Here is a 17,202-nt window from a genome sequence, read left to right as displayed (position 1 = left end):
CTTAATGTGACTCACCCTCCACCCAAACAGGTTAAAACAAAGCAAGTATTTGCATAAATAAAGTGTATATTAAACTGACCTCAGGTCTGGTACAAAGTGATGCCGCGCTCTGTAAACAGATTTTTAATCTCGGGTGCAATGACACGTCCTTGTATTAAGAAATCCGGCAGCATCTATTATCTATATATGATTAATTCATTGAAAGTATAAAGTGAGAAAACACGCGTGTAGTAAATATACATCTCAGCTGGATTTACACATTTCGTTTAAGTAGGAAAAGAAATAGCATTTTTTTATCAAATAAATGAACCTAAACCATCTAAATAAATGTGCCATACGGGATTTTATTCCCTTAAAACGTCCAAATCTTTGGTTAAACACCTTCATGTACACGTACAAAAATATAAAATACCCTTCAAAATAAAAGAACCTTCATATAAAAAAAAAGCTGCTTCCACTTTACAACAGTGCTCTTGAAGTAGAAAAAAAAAGTCAAATGGTGCAAATTCAAAACAAAGACTAACTTCCTGTATCAGTCTAAGTGCTCGGCCGCTAACGCCTTCTTCTTCTTCACGTGTCCGTGAGTGGATTTTTTATTTTTCATTATTTTTTTACAAAGCAAGGAAAGCGTCGAGGTCGGCGATGACGCCGGCCTGTCTCCTGGCAACGGCGTTCAAGAGACGAGGGGGGAAAGACGGCGTCCCCAGGTCCACCTTAAAGACACCACAAGGATGACAAAGAGTCACAAAATAACACAACAACACAACACAAATGTCTTCCGTCATATAGCGCGCGGCTGAATGTGAGCTGCTGCATACCTGTGTTTGTTGCCGCGTCGTTGTTGCAAAATCCGCCGACTCATTGTAACGCAAGCAACGCCGCGTTCAGGGAATCACTTGATTAACTTTTTAGCCACGGATTCAGAGCGATGTGTTAGTGAAAGGGGGCGTGGCTACAGTAGAGCCAACGTGTGCTTCTTTTACCAATATATATTTAATGATATCTTTCGCACTGCTTATCTGAATGACGCCAAACTTGGCACGGCACTTAGTCTCGCCCTAAATATAAAAATCTATGTTTTCTATTCTTTTTGCAACTCTTTTGATGAATAAAAGTGTGACTTTTAATGGAAAACACAACAAAAATCGTAAAGGCGACCCCAAACCTTTGAACGGTAGTGTCCACTAAACCATCAGTGGGTTTCTTTTGCTGGCATTTATGATGCGTAGTATAAGTATTTGATTCAGAAACCCTGGCCTCACCTGTAGCAGGTAGACCACCCGGGTGATTTCTTTCCCGCTCCGTCTAATCGGCTGAAGGACCCAGCAACTGGGCATCATTTCCCCCCGAACGGCGTCCACGCTGGGACGAGGCAGAGACTCCTCAAACACCGACCGCATCGCCAGAACACAGAGGCCACCCTGGAGGAGGAGGAAGAGAAAGAGATGCATCATTAAAACAGGCCGCGTAGCTTTTTCATCAGCCAAGAGGCAACTGTTCCCTGACATCCAACCAGTAACAAACAGCTGAGACGCCTTCTTCAACATCCACCGGGACAGCGTATAATTTATGCTTGTTTCTAAAATGCACATTGCACATTTTTTGGGGGGGCGAAATAAAAAAACACTTCATGCCACGCTGTTTGCTTTTTAACTGGTCTTTTATTCCAAAAGACAGCACTGTCCGCTTCAGGCTTCACCACACAAAGCACCCTAATAAATGTAAAAAAAAAAAAAAAGCCATTTTCCTCCTGCAAGGCACGAAGGCATGAGGTTTCGTGTGCAACGATGCTGCAAAAACGCTCACTGGACCCGACACGATGTGGGTACCAGCAGAAATCATCAGAAGTGGTCGGGTGATTCTGCAGCTGCCGCTTTTTTTTTTTTTTTTACCTGTTTGGACTCGGCGCTGATGCAGCAGAAGTCCCGCGGCTGACTCAGGTGGCAGGTGGACGGATCTGTGAGAACGTAAACTACAGAGCCAGAGAGGGAGAGGGAGAACATGTCAGAAACTGTTATTAGAAAACATGAAATAAATTGTAAAAGGAGCAAGAATTTACAGTTTAACAAGGTTAAACTAGAGTGGTGATAGTCGACGAATACTAATGCGCCCACAATTTTATAGCAAAATTTGCATAGGCAATGAAGGCCACTTTGGACATGTGGTGTGCAGCGGTGACCTTGGAAAGTAGGTCAAGGTCACCGATCTTTGAACTTGCTCGAGATACTTGTAAGAGGCATCCACAGTGCCAGTTTGGCAGCAATACAATAAATATTTGTCAAGTTATCGCGTTGACAAGGTTGAAAAGTGCCGGTTTTTGGCTATTTTTCAAGTTTCAAGTGCAGCTGTGACCTTGAAAAGTAGGTCAAGGTCACCCATCTTCAAACTTGTCCAAGATACTTGTAAGAGGCATGGACAGTGCCAGTTTGACATCAATGTCGAAAATTTGTCAAGTTATCGTGTTGACGAGCTCGTAAAGTGCCGTTTACACATTTCTCACATTTCCCCGCAAAAAAAACGCGTAAAAATTCACGAAAAATTCAAAAAAAGGTTTTGGACAAAACGAAAAAAGCACCTGGAGATATTTACCCACTAAACAATCCTGCAAAATGTGAAGGACGTACGCGCACAGGAAGGTATTCATTTTAGTCCTGACGGACGGACGGACGGACGGACGGAACGGTGCGAACACTATATGCTCCGCGTCGCTCGTCGGAAAAATACGGTCTCACCTTTCAGCAGCCCCCCCCGAAAACTTTTTATAACAAGATATCAGCTGAGCTACATCAATAATCACTACATCTCTGGAGAAATAAATACACGGAGCAAAGATTCGAACAGAGGGAGTGCAGATAAAGAACAACCTCGTGGTAAATGCAGCACAATGCAGGTGTGGAAATGGATTCACGTAATAGAATAAACTCTGCCGGTGATGAATGAGACTCCACTGTGGTGGTGCTGGAGATAGCTAATGGCTGCAGATGCAGAGTTTGAAGTGAATACATTTGCAGGGTCTATTAATGTCCCGTGAGAACACTTTCTGCAGCAAAGTCAAAAAATATGATTTTTTTTTTTTTTTTACTACTACACATGTATTCTTTGGAAAACAGTGTCCATAAATACTCCTGTATTCCCCTCTGGAATTGTGTGCAGGAGAAACACAACGTGTAATCAATTTCTAAATAATAAAACTTAAAAGTTAACTTCCACACTGATATCCAACGAGTGCAGATAATTGGCGTCGACTCACCCAGCTGAGTGCTGTCATCTAGTGGTCGCGTCCACACAGAACGCACCGACCGGTTATAGACGTGGCTCTTGGACAGCTGGCAGATCGTCGTCCACAGACTGTCCGCAGGTCTGCGCAGCTCCGCGGCACCCAAGAAAGCGTGCACAGAAGGACTGGAGGACGGCTTGTAGTAGGCATGGACCCCTCGCTCTGTTCCCTGGTATCTAAGAAAACCCCCCAAAAAAACATGAATATGTGAGCACATTCAGTGATATGTGCATGCAGTCAGACACTCAAGGGTGATTGATTCTTGTTGTTTAACCTCCGTCTGGTCTTTCGTGAACAGAAATGATGTAACATTACGTGTATGCTGTGTTTCTCTGAATAGAGGCTCTGTCAGGCAATACTATCAGACCAGACTGGGGGAGGGAGCATTGTGTGCAGCACAGGTGCAGGAGAAGCATTTATCTAATTTAAATGGCTGAAAAACAATTGAAATTATGCTGAAAAACTATTGAAATTATGCTGAAAAACTATTGAAATTATGCTGAAAAAGCATTTATCCAATTTAAATTATGCTGAAAAACTATTTAAATTGCTGAAAAACAATAGCAATTATGCTGAAAAAACATTTATCCAATTTAAATTATGCTGAAAAACAATTTAAATTATGCTGAAAAATAATTTCTCTAATTTTCATTGCTGAAAAACAACTTAAATTAGGCTGAAAAGGCATTTATCCAATTTAAATTGTTGAAAAACTATTGAAATTATGCTGAAAAAACATTGAAATTATGCTGAAAAACTATTTAAATTAGGCTGAAAAGGCATTTATCTAATTTAAATTGCTGAAAAACAACTGAAATTGTGCTGAAAAAGCATTTATCCAATTTAAATTGCTGAAAAACCACTGAATTTATGTAGAAATAGGCATTTATTCAATTTAAACAGCTGAAAAACAACTGAAATGATGCTGAAAAAACATTTATCCAATTTAAACAGCTGAAAAACCAAGGTTTTAATTCACTTCTGAGACTTTTCTCGGCCGTTTCTTTGCATTTTCAGTCCTACTCCAACCTGTTTGAAGCCGCAATTACTGAGAAACAGAGAGACTCACGTGGAGCTGATATACATAGATGTATATTGTATGTGTAGTTACACACTACAACTGTAAGTATGCTAAGATGCTAAGAGGAAACCCTGAATAGACAGATTTCAACATAGACGTCCTATAAAATCACACATTTTTGGATGAAATAAGTGAATTCACCTCCAGTCTGCCGCAGCTTTGCCCATCAGCAGGTTACTGAAGTCTCTGGCAGACGCTTGCTGCACCTGTGGACGATAAGACATTTAAAGAGAATCAACATAATGAATAGTGAATGAAGGTCGTCTTAAATGTCACGGGCAGGGACGTCACGTCGCATATTATCATTATTATTATTCACAGCTCTACGTTTATCGCCGTTACCTCGGCTAAGGCTTGGCGCAGGAGGACGGATGTGATGTCCTGATAGGCCGTGGATATGGAGGAGGCGGAGCCAAAGGACGCGGTGCGTCGACGCACGGAAGCGGGCGGCGACGGAGTGGAGGTCACCGGAGGCTCAAACGCGGAGACGGGCGACTCGAGGCCAAGATCTAGTCAGACGGGAAAGAGACAGTTTGGGCAAATTCACTTTGGAAATCTAGGTTTTTATCTCATGTTAATCTAAGTTAGATGCTGTCCTCACCCTGGGACGACAGCCAGACTCTCTGAGGACCACACACAGGAGGACGCGTCCTGACCTTCAGCCCTTCGTCCTGGAACGGCGTTACCTGAGCACAAAAAAGCGACATTGCTGCAACTGTTTTGATTTTTTAACCATGAAAATCATGTATAAATTGTGTAAATGCAGTGGAACCGACCTGTCCACTGAGAACTGGTGTGTTACTTTGCTGCAGCTGGACGGCGTTCCCACTGTTGTACCCCGACGTGGGTCCAGATGAAAGGCTCAGACTGGATCCGGTGCACAAGGTGCTGTTACTGGTTCTGGTCCGGTGCCTCAGGTCATCCTGCACGGCACAAACGGAGACATCTCATTTACAACACCGCTCCTTCTAATTTAATCTGGGTTTTACAGATCAAGACGCACACACGCTGACCTTTGCTTCCTGAGTCGCCGCCGCCGCCTGCTGCTGCAGCCGCCGCTTCTCCTGCTCGGTCCTTTCTCGCAGTCGCTCTCGAGCCCTCGCGATCTCGGTCATGGCTTCTTCCCGCGCTCGGCCGTAGTCGCGCAACAACTGCTCGATGTCCGACGGATACTGGCTCTCTCCTTTCGGCGGATCCGGTATTCTGTGGTACAAAGAACTGAGTAAAAACGACGTATTTCTACGTTGATGTTGTCATTTTTGTCGGGGAGTCCGTGTCGCACCTGGTGACGTCGATCACCTCCTGACGGAGCTGTTGCAGGTACGTTTTGCGGCGACTGGGCGAAACTGCGGTGATCTTGGGTGGCGAGACGGCCTCCTGGGGCGAGGCGGGAGGATGTTTGCCGGGACTCAGACTCCGAGCTCTCCGATACGTCTTCAGCCTCTCCTCTCTCTCCTGCCTCAAACCCTCGATGCTCCTGCGATGTCTTAGGCAAAAGGACAGAAAACATCAAATGTAAGTCTTGTAAAACGATAAACGACAAAAAGGCGTTTGAGTTCCTGTGCGTCCTCACCGATCAAACAGCTGCCGTTTGGTCGGCGCGGACGTCGCTGGCTCCAGCTCTTCCTCGGACCTCGGCGAGAGCATCTTCAACAGCGCGTCTGTCTCGCCCAGCCCATAATGCAGCTTGGCCTCTGCGAGCTCCACGGTCAGCGGCGTGGCGTTGGCGCTGAGGTTGACCGTGGACATGACCCGCTCTCTGTCCTGACGCAGCCTCTCGATCTCTCTCGCCCGTCTGTCGCTCTGTGCCGCAGACGACGCTACGTTCGAACCGGAACTTTCGACTTCGCCCCACACCGCGCAGTTCCCGCTCTTTTCGTGGATGTTGGTGGCGTGTTTGGATTGCGGCTGGTTGATGCCCGACCAGTTGGTGAACTTGTTGTGCAGGGGCAGGTTTTCAGGGACCACGTGGTGGTTTAGACATGATGCAAGGGGGACACCAGTGATGGGTTTAATGTTCAAAAGGACATCCGTGTTGCACTCACTGGGCGCCAGTGACGCCATGTCGTCGTCTTGAGGTTCAACGGCGGTTGTGGACCGGTTAAAAGAATTGACGGAAAACTCGACAGAATCAGTCGGAAGCGATTGTTTTCCATGTGTGGGTTTGTAATCGGGATTTGGTAAACCGGGAGAGTGCAAAGATTTTGTTTGAGAAGGTGACGTCTCCCATTTCGGACGGACTTGATGTCCATGCTCTTCTTGGCTTGTGGAGAATTTATCCGATCCTTTAGGGCCCGAACAACTCATCTCAGACTCTGACCGACGAGATGAAACATCACAATCCGGTGTGGACACGGACGTTACCGTAGGGCTGTCCTCTTCAGAAGCATGGACTGTTTTTCCGCTCGTGTATTTCAAAGAACATCGTTTTTCTTCATGCTTCAAATGTGATCTCGCTCCCACGGTCAGAATCGGAGACGACGCGCGGTCTCTGTACGTAGCCGCTTTCTCGTCCCGGGAGACGTTTTTCGACGATCCGTGGGCGACTTCAGGTGTTTGTTTCGAGACTCTGGAAGACGCAGATCGGACACGTCTTTGACAGTCGTCTGCAGTCTTTACAGGAGGCGTTTTGAGTGGGACGTTGTCTGCAGAGGCGTTCGACGTCGGCTCGGGCACACTCTGCATCTTTTCACAGCGCACGTGCTTGGGTTGCAACGCGCCGGCGGTCTGATCCGGACCGATCACTTTGACGATCACGTTGATCTCGTGAGATTTGGACTTTTCGGCGTCTTTGTTTTCCGTCTGGATCCCAACGTCCACGGCCGTTTGAGTGGAGCAGTCTCTCACGGCAGAGTCGTTAGACTCACTGTAAGAGGCGCTGTGATTGGACACGTTAACGCTCCTCCTCGGACTGGACCTGCTGACTTCGCCGCTTCTCATTTCCTGGACGTCCCCCAGCAGGTCCGAGGTGCTGTCGATCAGCTTGGAGAGGTGAGCCGACATGCTTTCCATGCTGGCCCACGTCGGAGATTCTTTCACGGTTGTCGCCGGCACGTCCGTCTGGCTCCTCCTGTGACGATCTTTCCTCTTCGCGCCGCTGCCGTTGATATTGAAAAAGTTCGCTTTTTGGAGCCCGAGCTCAGTCTGAGTGCCGTGTTCGCACATCCTCTGCCTTCCAACCCGCGCGTTGTTCAGTTGGGCCTCTTGCTCGGACGAGTTAACGTCCATGACCTCGTCCACGTGACAAGCAACATCGGTGCCAGAGGAGCTGCAGCTCACCGTCAGATTGGCGAAATCCCCGCGAGCCGACGCGTGTCGACAGAGCTGAGGCCTCTTGTCGGCGCGTTCCCTGTAATCCTCCACGCTGCTCAGTGTGCTGGAGAGGCCCTTGTTGGTGGCGTAAGCGCTGAGGTGGGAGTTGAAAGGCGAGTTCTGGCCGTTCAAGCCGTTGTCGACGCTGCAGCATCTCGTGATGTGTTTCTCGGCGGCGTTTAACAGCGGAGATTTGCAGGAGAGGTCGGCGGCACTGCCAAACGACGGGTTCCTGTGACTGTGCTGAGTGGCGTTGTCGCCTTGCCACTGGTGGACAAAAGGGTTGATGTCGCTCGACGCAAAATGCATAGAAGAGTCCTTCTGTGATTCACTTTTCCTTACGTTTACATTTGTGTATTGTGTTTGAGGAGATAGCAATCGTCTGTTTTGGCTGCAATCGCTTTTAAATCTAACCTCGCTCTTACCTGGAGTTCCAGGAGTGCTCGCTAACGATGACACGGGCGCGTTGCCGAAGCTACTGCTAGCTCGTCTCGCCTCTTGTTTTCCCTTGCTCGGTGTCGTGAGCTTTACCAATTTAGAGGAGAGGCTGTTATGATGCACTCTGGTGCTTTTATGATCCTCGTCATCTGACGATTTAAGAGAGGAATCAGAGGAAGAGGAGGGCTTTGCCTGGATCTTTGACCTCCTGAACCGCTTTGATTTTTTGGACAGAAGAGCAGGATCACCATTAGACGTCTTCACATCGCCCTCTCTGGATATAGAAGATCCACAACAGCTTGTATTCCCCTGTGTTATTTTGTGGATTATCGTTCCACACTTTATTCCATGTGCTTCAGAGTGGTTGAGCGATGTTCCTTCATCGCTTTTCCTCGAGCAGCTCCCTTTACCGTCGACTTCTGCGGGTTTATCAAATCCGCCGCTCTGTGAGTTCGATGAGCTGTGGCACTCGCAGTGATTAATAGTTTCCTCACGAGCCGGAGCCAAATTATCTAAATGGATTTGTGTACAGCTAAGCCGATCCCTTGCCGCAACAGACTGTTTACCTCCTGTCATGTTCCCGGTTTCACAGCTTCCATCACGGCCAGGTGCGACGACAGCAGACCTATTCGCGGAGGCCTTGTCGTCAAATGATGTATTCTGGTCACCGTTGCGGCCGAGCGGCGAGAATTGAAGATTTCCTCCGTCGCATATCAACGATTCTGTTGCCACAGACGCGTTAGGACCGCACTGACGAGGTTTATCAACCGTCTTTGATGTCCTTTGTTCAGATGAATGATCTTTATCATCGATACCGAATGAAGCGTCCACTCTGATGGCCTCTCCGTGGCCAATTTCACCAGCTGTGCAGAGTATTTCATGGTGTGTTTGGTGACTTATGGCAGAACTGAAATGGGAAGTTACTTTTTGCACAGACTCTTCATGGCTGTTAGCAGTGTTATTGCATTTGTTAGCATTATCCTGGACAACACAGTCGTCTTCTTTGATTGGTTTGTTTACGTTATGTGAATGTTCAGTCTCTGCTACGTTGGTGGATTTAACCGTGACGCCATCATCCCCGTATACAACAGACACACTTGACGACAGGTGTTCACTTTTGTCCACTTTGACTTCGCACGCCGTTTCCGCCGTCGCCCGCCCGCCAAGCTTTGTCCTCGCTTTCTCATAATCTCCGCTTTCATCTCTGCGCTGCTTCGCTGTCGCCGTAAGTCCATCGCCAGCACAGCCAAAGAGACACGCAGAGGACGCCAAGGCGCTCATGCTCTGGCTCCTGCTCGTCCCGTCGCCGACGTCGCATCCCGTCAATGACAATCTCAGATGCTCTTTGACCATTTCCGAGATCCTGAGGTCGATCGCGCTGCAAATAGCATCAGACTTGCACGTGTGCCGTTTGTTTTCTTGATATTTTCTGGTGACGGCGACTTGGAAATCGGCCCATTTTGTTCCTACTTCCTTCAATGTTACACTTTGTTGACGACTTCTCGACCCACATCTGGAGTCTTCCCTTGTGGAATCAGACATTTCTGCTACCACTGACGACACTTTGTTAACTCTGCTTTCAACACAAGCTGAATCTAATTCACTTTCCTCCTCTTTAGAGTCACTGGAGTTGTTATTGCCGTCGAGCCGAATTTGTTCCCGACTGCCGACGGGTGTCGAGCAGCAAGTTAGCGATTCTCCACTGTTGCTCCTTTTTAACATTTTCATGCTGCCCATGAAAGCATCCTCTTTGTTCCTCTTCCTGGAATTTTTACAAGCCGGTTTAACGAGCTCCTGTTGTAGTGCGACGCACTGCTCGGTGCCTTTGGTTTCATCCGTTGTAAGTGACAAATCTTTGGTCCTCTCACACTCGTACTGCTGTACAACTCCCAGTATGTCATCTGCCGTGGATGGTGGTTTGAAGACACTTGAAGCATCACGTCTCCTGTCCAGGACTTGGACTTGGCGACTGTAACCCGAGGCACACATTTCAGTGTCATCACCAGCTGCCATATCAGGTGCATCAGTGACCACGTGAAGCATAGATGCTGCTTCTTGAGTGGGGGGAATCCCAGTGTGCGAGACAGAAGTAGTGTGATCTGAGGTGAGGCTGATGTCGTCCGGCATATCTCTAAATGTCTTTTCCACATTTTGAGACACAGAGTCGTCTTTCTGCATCCTTATCGCGGCATCTTCCGACATTAGAACACGTTCCTCCGCCGTTACATTTACGCCGTCGGTGCTGGCGGGTGAGGAGCTGCGGCTCCTGCGTCCGCTCGACTGGGACTCCGACAGGTTCGCGCTGGAACTGCTGCTGCCGTTTTCGACATGCCCGAACATCGCTTCCCTTCGGAGCGGCAAAGAAACCCTGTGGATCCTGGGACTGTCTGCCGCATCAGTCGACGACCAGGCATCGGTGAGCACCAGCGGGTTCTCGGGCTCTTTCCCGCTGCAGCTGCTCAGCGAGCGAGGGCTGCCGGCCAGAGCCGTTTGCATGTTCCCAAAGTCCTCAGTCAATTTTTGCACTGCATCTCTGCCTCTGGAATCTGCTATTAAAGGGCTTTTGAGACACTGCTGGCTCCGGTGTGTCTCTACTGGGATTATTTGGGGTTTCTGACAACTGCTCCCTGCAGTGGATAAGTGAGAGGTATCGGCAACCAAAGAATAAGTCGGTACCAGGGTTCTCACTGTAGAATATTTCCCACTGCTCTCCACAGCCAGGGAATCCTTCGACATCTGGCTGTCTTCACTTTCTACCTCGCTCTGTGCTGCTTCCTCTCGTCTCAGCTGCGCCGCTAGAGCTGTGACATAAGCGGACGACAGGGAATCAAGGGAGAATATGCTCTCGCAGTCCGACGTTCCCTCGTTTTCTTGCTCTTCGTCCCATTTGACCAATCCCTGCTGCCGCTCGACCCACATGCTGGTCTTTTCCATCAGAGCCTCCGTGCTGTGCCAACGCCTCTGTCCGATATCGTCAAACATAGTCCTCTGGTCAAGCTCCTCGCACGACACGGCTGTTTTAATGGCACATTTGCTTTGACTCATGCTGCCTTCTTTCAGGGTCTTGTCTCTTTTTTGTCTCCAGTGAAATTTGCTTGCAGGTTGAGCACCTTTTGTACCTGACGGTGGTTTCCTGAACACTTTGGACAGAGCTGTTTTCAGCCTGGGTCCTACAGAACAAGATTCATACTTGGATGGGTTTGTCGCAGTCGTACAGGAAGCATTCTCAGAGTCTGGTTTGTCTCTCGTGGACGGCTGTATATTTTCTTTCACAGTCGTTCCGAGCGACGACTTCAGAACAATCGCCGAGTTCTGGTCCGATCTGTTCTTAAAAGACAAATCTCGGTTCGGCAGAAGAGGTTTCCTTTCGGGTCGTTCGCGGACGGGAAGAGCTCGTGGTTCCTCTATGAGAGTTTGTCTGATGTTTTTACTTTGTCCCGAGAAGCTCGTCCCAGTGCAACTTTGAGTCCTTTCCCGAGGAAGATACTCATCTGAATCCCATTTTCTGCTGTTGATAGATTCAGAGGTTGTAGTAGAACTTGAGGTCAGCTCTGTGGATCCGTTTCTCTTCAGGAAGTGTCTGTAAAGGCAAGAAATAATACATATTTACATTAAAGGGACAGATGTAGAATTTAGTTTTCCATCTTCAATGCAACTTATCCTCCCGGTGTGCTCACCTGAAGATAGGCGTGTGCTGCGGGTAAAGCCGCGACAGAAGATCCGCTGAGAACGAGTGTCTCCGAGAATAAAAAGGTCGAACGCTCTGCTTCGACGGTGAACGCAGCTCAGGAGACTCTGGGTTGTCGGGCAGAGCCTTTTCCAGCTGCTGTAATTCCCTCTTCGCTTCCAAAAGCCGCTGCTTCCGGGCAATCCTCCCCAACTGGTGCTGCAGCTTCTTCCGACGGATGCGGCTCTCGGCGCGACAGAGGGTGTGGTGCTTCAGCAGCTCCTCCTCCACCACCTTCTTCCTGGCTCTCACCACCTGGCAGACACAGTCCACGCTCGGATCTTTCTGATTCTGATCGGTGGATGCCTGGCGTGTCGGCGTCTCAGCGATCGATACAGCAGTGATGTCGGTTTGAACTCCAGACTCTTGAGTGACTCTCTGCTCGACAGCTGCCAGGCGTTGTTTCTCTTGCAAAATCCACTGCTGGACTGTAGGGTAGAGATTCAAAGATAAGAATGTTGTAATTTAAGAACTAGATTTCTATACACTACTGCTCAAAAGTTTGGGGTTACTTAGAAATGTCCTTATTTTTTGAAGGAAAAACACTTTTTATCAATGAATCCAATACATTTTGAGAAAGAAATAAAAAAAATTTAGAAAATAAATACAAATTGAGAAAGGAATTTAAATTTAGAGAAAAAACATTTTTTTAAGGAAGAACTTTAGAATTTGAGAAAGAAATTAAAATTTTGAGGGGAAAAAATGAGAAAGAAATTACAATTTTGAGGGAAATAAATAAAATGTTTAAAATATATTTTTCTACGAATATAACATTAAATGAATCAGAGATTTCTCTGTACTCTATACATTGTTGTGTTCTAATAGTACATTGTTTTTGCTAATGGCGTTAGAAGGCTATTGGATGATTAGAAAACCCTTGTGCAATAATGGAAAACACAACAAAAATTGTATAGGTGACCCCAAACTTTTAAACGGTAGTGTATGTGTGTGTGTAAAGCGCTTACTCTCAGTGTGCTGCTGTCGTAGGAGAGCCTGCTCCCTCTCCAGCTCTCTCTCAGCTCGTCTTTGCTCTGCGTGGATCTCCTGTCGCAAACTCTCAACGTATCGCTGCTGTTCCTCCACACGCTGTCTCACAGTGGGCTCCTCAGCGGTAGAGAAAGAGGCGCCCAGCTGCTCTTGGAGTTTTGCTTCTTTGACACTATAACGCAGGTAAAAAAAAAAAAGAGAGAGAGACTGTGACGATAAAAGAGACAAAAAGGAGGTAAAAAACGACACAATTCAGCCTTTTGTTGATAGTAAAAGCTGCCGTTGTTGGTTTTTCAGTTCAGCGTCTCAGCTGTAACTAAGCAACGCCTGTTTCTGTCCTGTAAACAGCTCGCTGAGATTGTTCAAAAGGGTGGGGGCTGATGGAAACAACACACGTCTGCACCAGTTGGGAAAACTGAGTATTTACCTCAGGTCAGGGGACAAGGGGCAAACGTCAGTGTAGGTGCAGCTCATGCCTCCTTCACTAGCCTGAGAACAGAAAAAAAATCATCACATAATCACCCAAAATCACCACAAGAAATTGTAAGTATTTCAGTTATCCTCAACCTCATCCTCATCATCATCAGCAACAAGCACTAGTAATAATACAACTTTTTACCCGTCTGCGTTCCCGGAGGATGGCTGCCTCTGCCGGGTGGTTGAAGCGGAACATATGCACTCCGCCCAAGGTGATGACCATCCCTGGGGACAGAGAGATGGAACAATCTGTCATAGGTATTATTGAAGAGAAAATATGCAGCAATATACAAAGAAAACATGAGAGTTTAATCACGGCACGGTTTTTGATATAAACAAATGTGTGTAACATTCACACCATTGTCACAGGAATTCACACAATGCTGATTAAACCTATCACATTACACTGTGTTTTTACAAAGGTGCAATATAAACATATAATATCCCATGCTAAATCTCTGTGTATAATGTAAACCTCTAGTCCATACTGTGTATATTCTGGGAAGTGTCCATTATACACACAATTGTCTATAGTGTACTACATTCTATGCTATTTAACTCTATTTAACTTTTTTTTATATCGTCAGTGTTAATATCTTTTTATGTTGTAATTTTCTTGTTAATGCATGGTTATTATTTATTATCCTTATCTTTACTGTCTTGCTGCCGTAACGCTGTAAATTTCAAATTTGACAAAATAAAGGACTCTCTTATCTCTTATAAGGTAGATATTCAAAGAGAAGAATGATGTATTTATTGAATTACTTACTTATTATGTGGTAATTAACGCAATTTAAGAACTGGCTTTCTATACTTTACCGTTCAAAAGTTTGGGTCACTTAGAAATGTCTTTATTTTTTAAGGAAAAGCACTTTTTATCAATAAATCTAACAAATTTTGAGGAAAAAAATGTAATAAAAGAAATAAAAATTTTGAGTAAGAAATTAAAATTTTGAGAAAAAATAGATCGATTTTGAGAAAAACTAAATACATTTTGAGGCAGAAATTAAAATTGAGAGGAAATAAAATAACATTTTGAGCAAAAAAATAAAAATTTGAGAAATAAATTAAAACTTTGAGGAAAAAAAAAATACAATTTGGAAGAAAAAAAATAAAATGTTCCTTGTTTTTGAAGGACATCATATTTTTTATCTATGAATATAACATTAAAATAATCAGAAATACACTCTACATGTTCTAATGGTACATTGTGTTTGCTAATGGCTAAATTCGAAAAATTGACGAATAAAGGACTCTCTTATCTCTTATCTTATGACCCTCTCTGAGGTGTTTCTCGTCAATATTCTCATGCTGCAAGCAGGAAATAATTTATTTATTTATTAATGTCAAGACACATGAGGACAACAGAAACACTGAGCTAGAGAAGTGAGACAAGTCTGACTTCACAACAAAGTGAAATACACGGCTCATAAAACCCCTTAAAAGCTGGACAGGACAAACACTTCTCGCTGCCTTCTGCCTCTGTGCTGCTGCTGTATACACACCATTGCTCCCTCAGTCACTTTAAAACTTGCAAATCCAACTAACTGTAGGTGGTATTTATAATAAAACACACAAGTTGCAGGATCCAAAGTGAGGTAATTCATCTGCTGCATATCAGATTGTTTTTTCTGACTGAGACAGACTAGAGTGTGTGTGTGTGTGTGTGTGTGTGTGTGTGTGTGTGTGTGTGTGTGTGTGTGTGTGTGTGTGTGTGTGTGTGTGTGTGTGTGCGTGGGGACACAAACTGACCTTGAGCCAGTCTGCAGGGCTCAGTGACCTCTCTGTCATTGAGCAGGCAGGAGCAGCCTGGCAGCGGCCTGAGCATTACCACACCTCCATGGTTTTCAATCTCACAGCTGGCACTGCCCTGCAGAACTAAAGCGAGAGAGAGAAAGAGCGAAAGAGAAAGAGAAAGAGAGAGAGAGAAAACACAAACCAAATGATTTAGAAAGCTGTGCTGAGGCAGCCGCTGTGCTGCTGAATATATTCAGTGCTCAATGCAGCATTTAATGAAAAGTTAACAAGCCGTTTTTTAGGGGATATAATGTTTTATATGCATTTTCACTTAACGCCGACAATGCCCCCCGCGCACCTTGTGTGCAACACTCTGGTTACTGAACTGAAGATTCTATTTTTGTCGCTGTGTGTGTGTTGCAGTTTACTAAAAAATAATAAAATGGAGTAATGTAGAACAGTAGAGAGAAAATCTCATTAGAATTTAAAGAGGTGACATTTGCAACTGGATGACATAAAGATTACCTATATGTGGCTCTTCAAACTGGTCCTGAGGTCCAATGTGGGTGACTCCTTCCTGCAGACAAACAATCAAAACAACAATAAAGAAAACAACATAATGGATGGATTTAAACAGCAACTATTGTCCTTTCTCTTGCTGATAAAATATATATATGTTCTTTGAAGTCTTATCAAACCAGATTAAAGGCTTTCTTATAGAGTGTCAGGACCACATGTGCTCCCAGGTGGCTTTAGCCCTTCACGTGCAGGAAACAGTGTAATTGTCAGGCCTGAGGGTATGCTTGTCATTGTCAGAATCAGGGCAGTTTAAGCTCCCCCGAGTCCTCGCCTCAGAACTAAGAAGAGCCTCTCATCCGACCGAGCGCCGTCACGCGTTTTCAGGAGTTGTAATTCGCGCAGAGAGGTGGGGGAAAAGGACAGGATAGGAATCGGGAGAATGAAGTGGGGAGAAGAAAAAAAGAGGCAAAGACAGTAGAAACACACACCTTTTCTCAAGAGTTTTTTTTTCTAGTGGAACAGAAGAGAAACAGAGGAAGGAGGAGGAAGGAGGAGGAGATTGAAGAACCTTGTAAGGAAAAAAACAAGAGAGAGAGATTTAGGGTTTTAGTCAAGACAGCTGACAAAAACAGTGACATGAGAGAAGGGAAAAGTAAAGCAAAAGGATAAAAAATACAGTTTGCCATTGTTTGCATCATGCTGTTCATGCAGAATTTGTATTTTTAGTGTATGAGCACTAAGAAAACTTGTAAGTTAAATACCTGGACCACTAACGCCACAAAAATCCCACTAAGACATTATTTTTAGTGCTGTCAAAAGCTAACGCGTCAACGCCGTTTAACAGCTCCAGCGTTTCCACGACAACTGCCCGGAAAAAGACGCACGTGACGCCATGTTTACGTGACTCCGGATTGTTAAAATGTGTCTCTAAATGATCGCTGAACTTTAAAAACAGAGGCACACATACGCAAACACAGGTACGCTGGTTATATGTAGCGCTGCACTTTTCCTTTAATAAACAGACTGCTCCAGTTCCATTGTAGGCGGCGCTAACGGCGCTAAAAGGAGCTAATGCAGCTAACGTAGCTAACTGGTAAACGGTGCCTGGACTCCCGTGTCGCGGCACGTAAACATGACGTCATGCCCGCCTTTTCCGGTCAGTCGTCATGGAAATGCACTAATTATTTTCTTGTGATACAGCCTCTGCTCGAGTGTGTGTCGTCGTACCCTGAGGTGATAAAAGACGACGCCAGTGCTGAGGACGTCTCTATCAAGTGTAACCAGGTGCGGCCGCAGGGAGTTGATGAAGAAGCCGGCTCGGTCCCTGTTGATGTCCACGCTGTACTGCTCTAGCAGCTCCTTTTTGTCCCTCCAGCTCTCTGACCAGTCCTTTGTCAGCTGTTCCACCTGGTAGAGGAGAAAAAAACTGTTTTCAGTCCTCGGCCACTGCTGATAACCTCACCATGTCACCTACATCCCTCAGTGAGGTTACAGATTGCAAATAACTTAATACCTGGCCCCTTCAGCCCTCCATTTTTAGACATGTAGTCTACTTTCTATGTCTGCAGAGGTCCACTGGGCTCTGCTTGACACAGATAGAGTCACTTGCTCAATTCCGCAGTGGTCTACGCAGACACAATGTGAACT

At 45.8% G+C, this 17,202-nt stretch overlaps 2 protein-coding genes across 2 annotated transcripts in view; both read right to left on the bottom strand.

The window, feature by feature from the left end:
• Positions 1-611: 611 nt before the first annotated feature.
• Positions 612-10,604, bottom strand: LOC310929310 (stAR-related lipid transfer protein 9-like; the record flags this gene model as incomplete). The annotated part of the gene is made up of 11 exons (XM_083892033.1): positions 612-713; positions 1,263-1,421; positions 1,893-1,972; positions 3,251-3,453; positions 4,500-4,564; positions 4,701-4,867; positions 4,960-5,044; positions 5,135-5,281; positions 5,372-5,561; positions 5,641-5,844; positions 5,932-10,604. The coding sequence occupies 11 exons, from the start codon at positions 10,602-10,604 to the stop codon at positions 612-614; spliced, it is 6,075 nt and encodes a 2,024-aa protein (XP_083748159.1).
• Positions 10,605-10,708: 104 nt separating this feature from the next.
• Positions 10,709-17,202, bottom strand: part of LOC310929309 (stAR-related lipid transfer protein 9-like) — a gene marked incomplete at both ends in the record, with an annotated part of 30,075 nt that continues 23,581 nt past the window's right edge. The window contains 9 exons of the mRNA XM_083892032.1: positions 10,709-10,735; positions 10,797-11,688; positions 11,786-12,263; positions 12,801-12,994; positions 13,250-13,311; positions 13,442-13,524; positions 15,052-15,177; positions 15,562-15,613; positions 16,783-16,962. Of these exons, the coding sequence (XP_083748158.1) occupies positions 10,709-10,735; positions 10,797-11,688; positions 11,786-12,263; positions 12,801-12,994; positions 13,250-13,311; positions 13,442-13,524; positions 15,052-15,177; positions 15,562-15,613; positions 16,783-16,962 (2,094 nt within the window). The remainder of the gene's footprint in view (positions 10,736-10,796; positions 11,689-11,785; positions 12,264-12,800; positions 12,995-13,249; positions 13,312-13,441; positions 13,525-15,051; positions 15,178-15,561; positions 15,614-16,782; positions 16,963-17,202) is intronic.

This window comes from Microchirus variegatus, assembly GCF_963457635.1.
Source record: "Microchirus variegatus genome assembly, chromosome: 7".
Classification (NCBI taxonomy): Eukaryota; Metazoa; Chordata; class Actinopteri; order Pleuronectiformes; family Soleidae; genus Microchirus; species Microchirus variegatus.
This window is presented reverse-complemented; position numbering and strand designations above follow the sequence as displayed.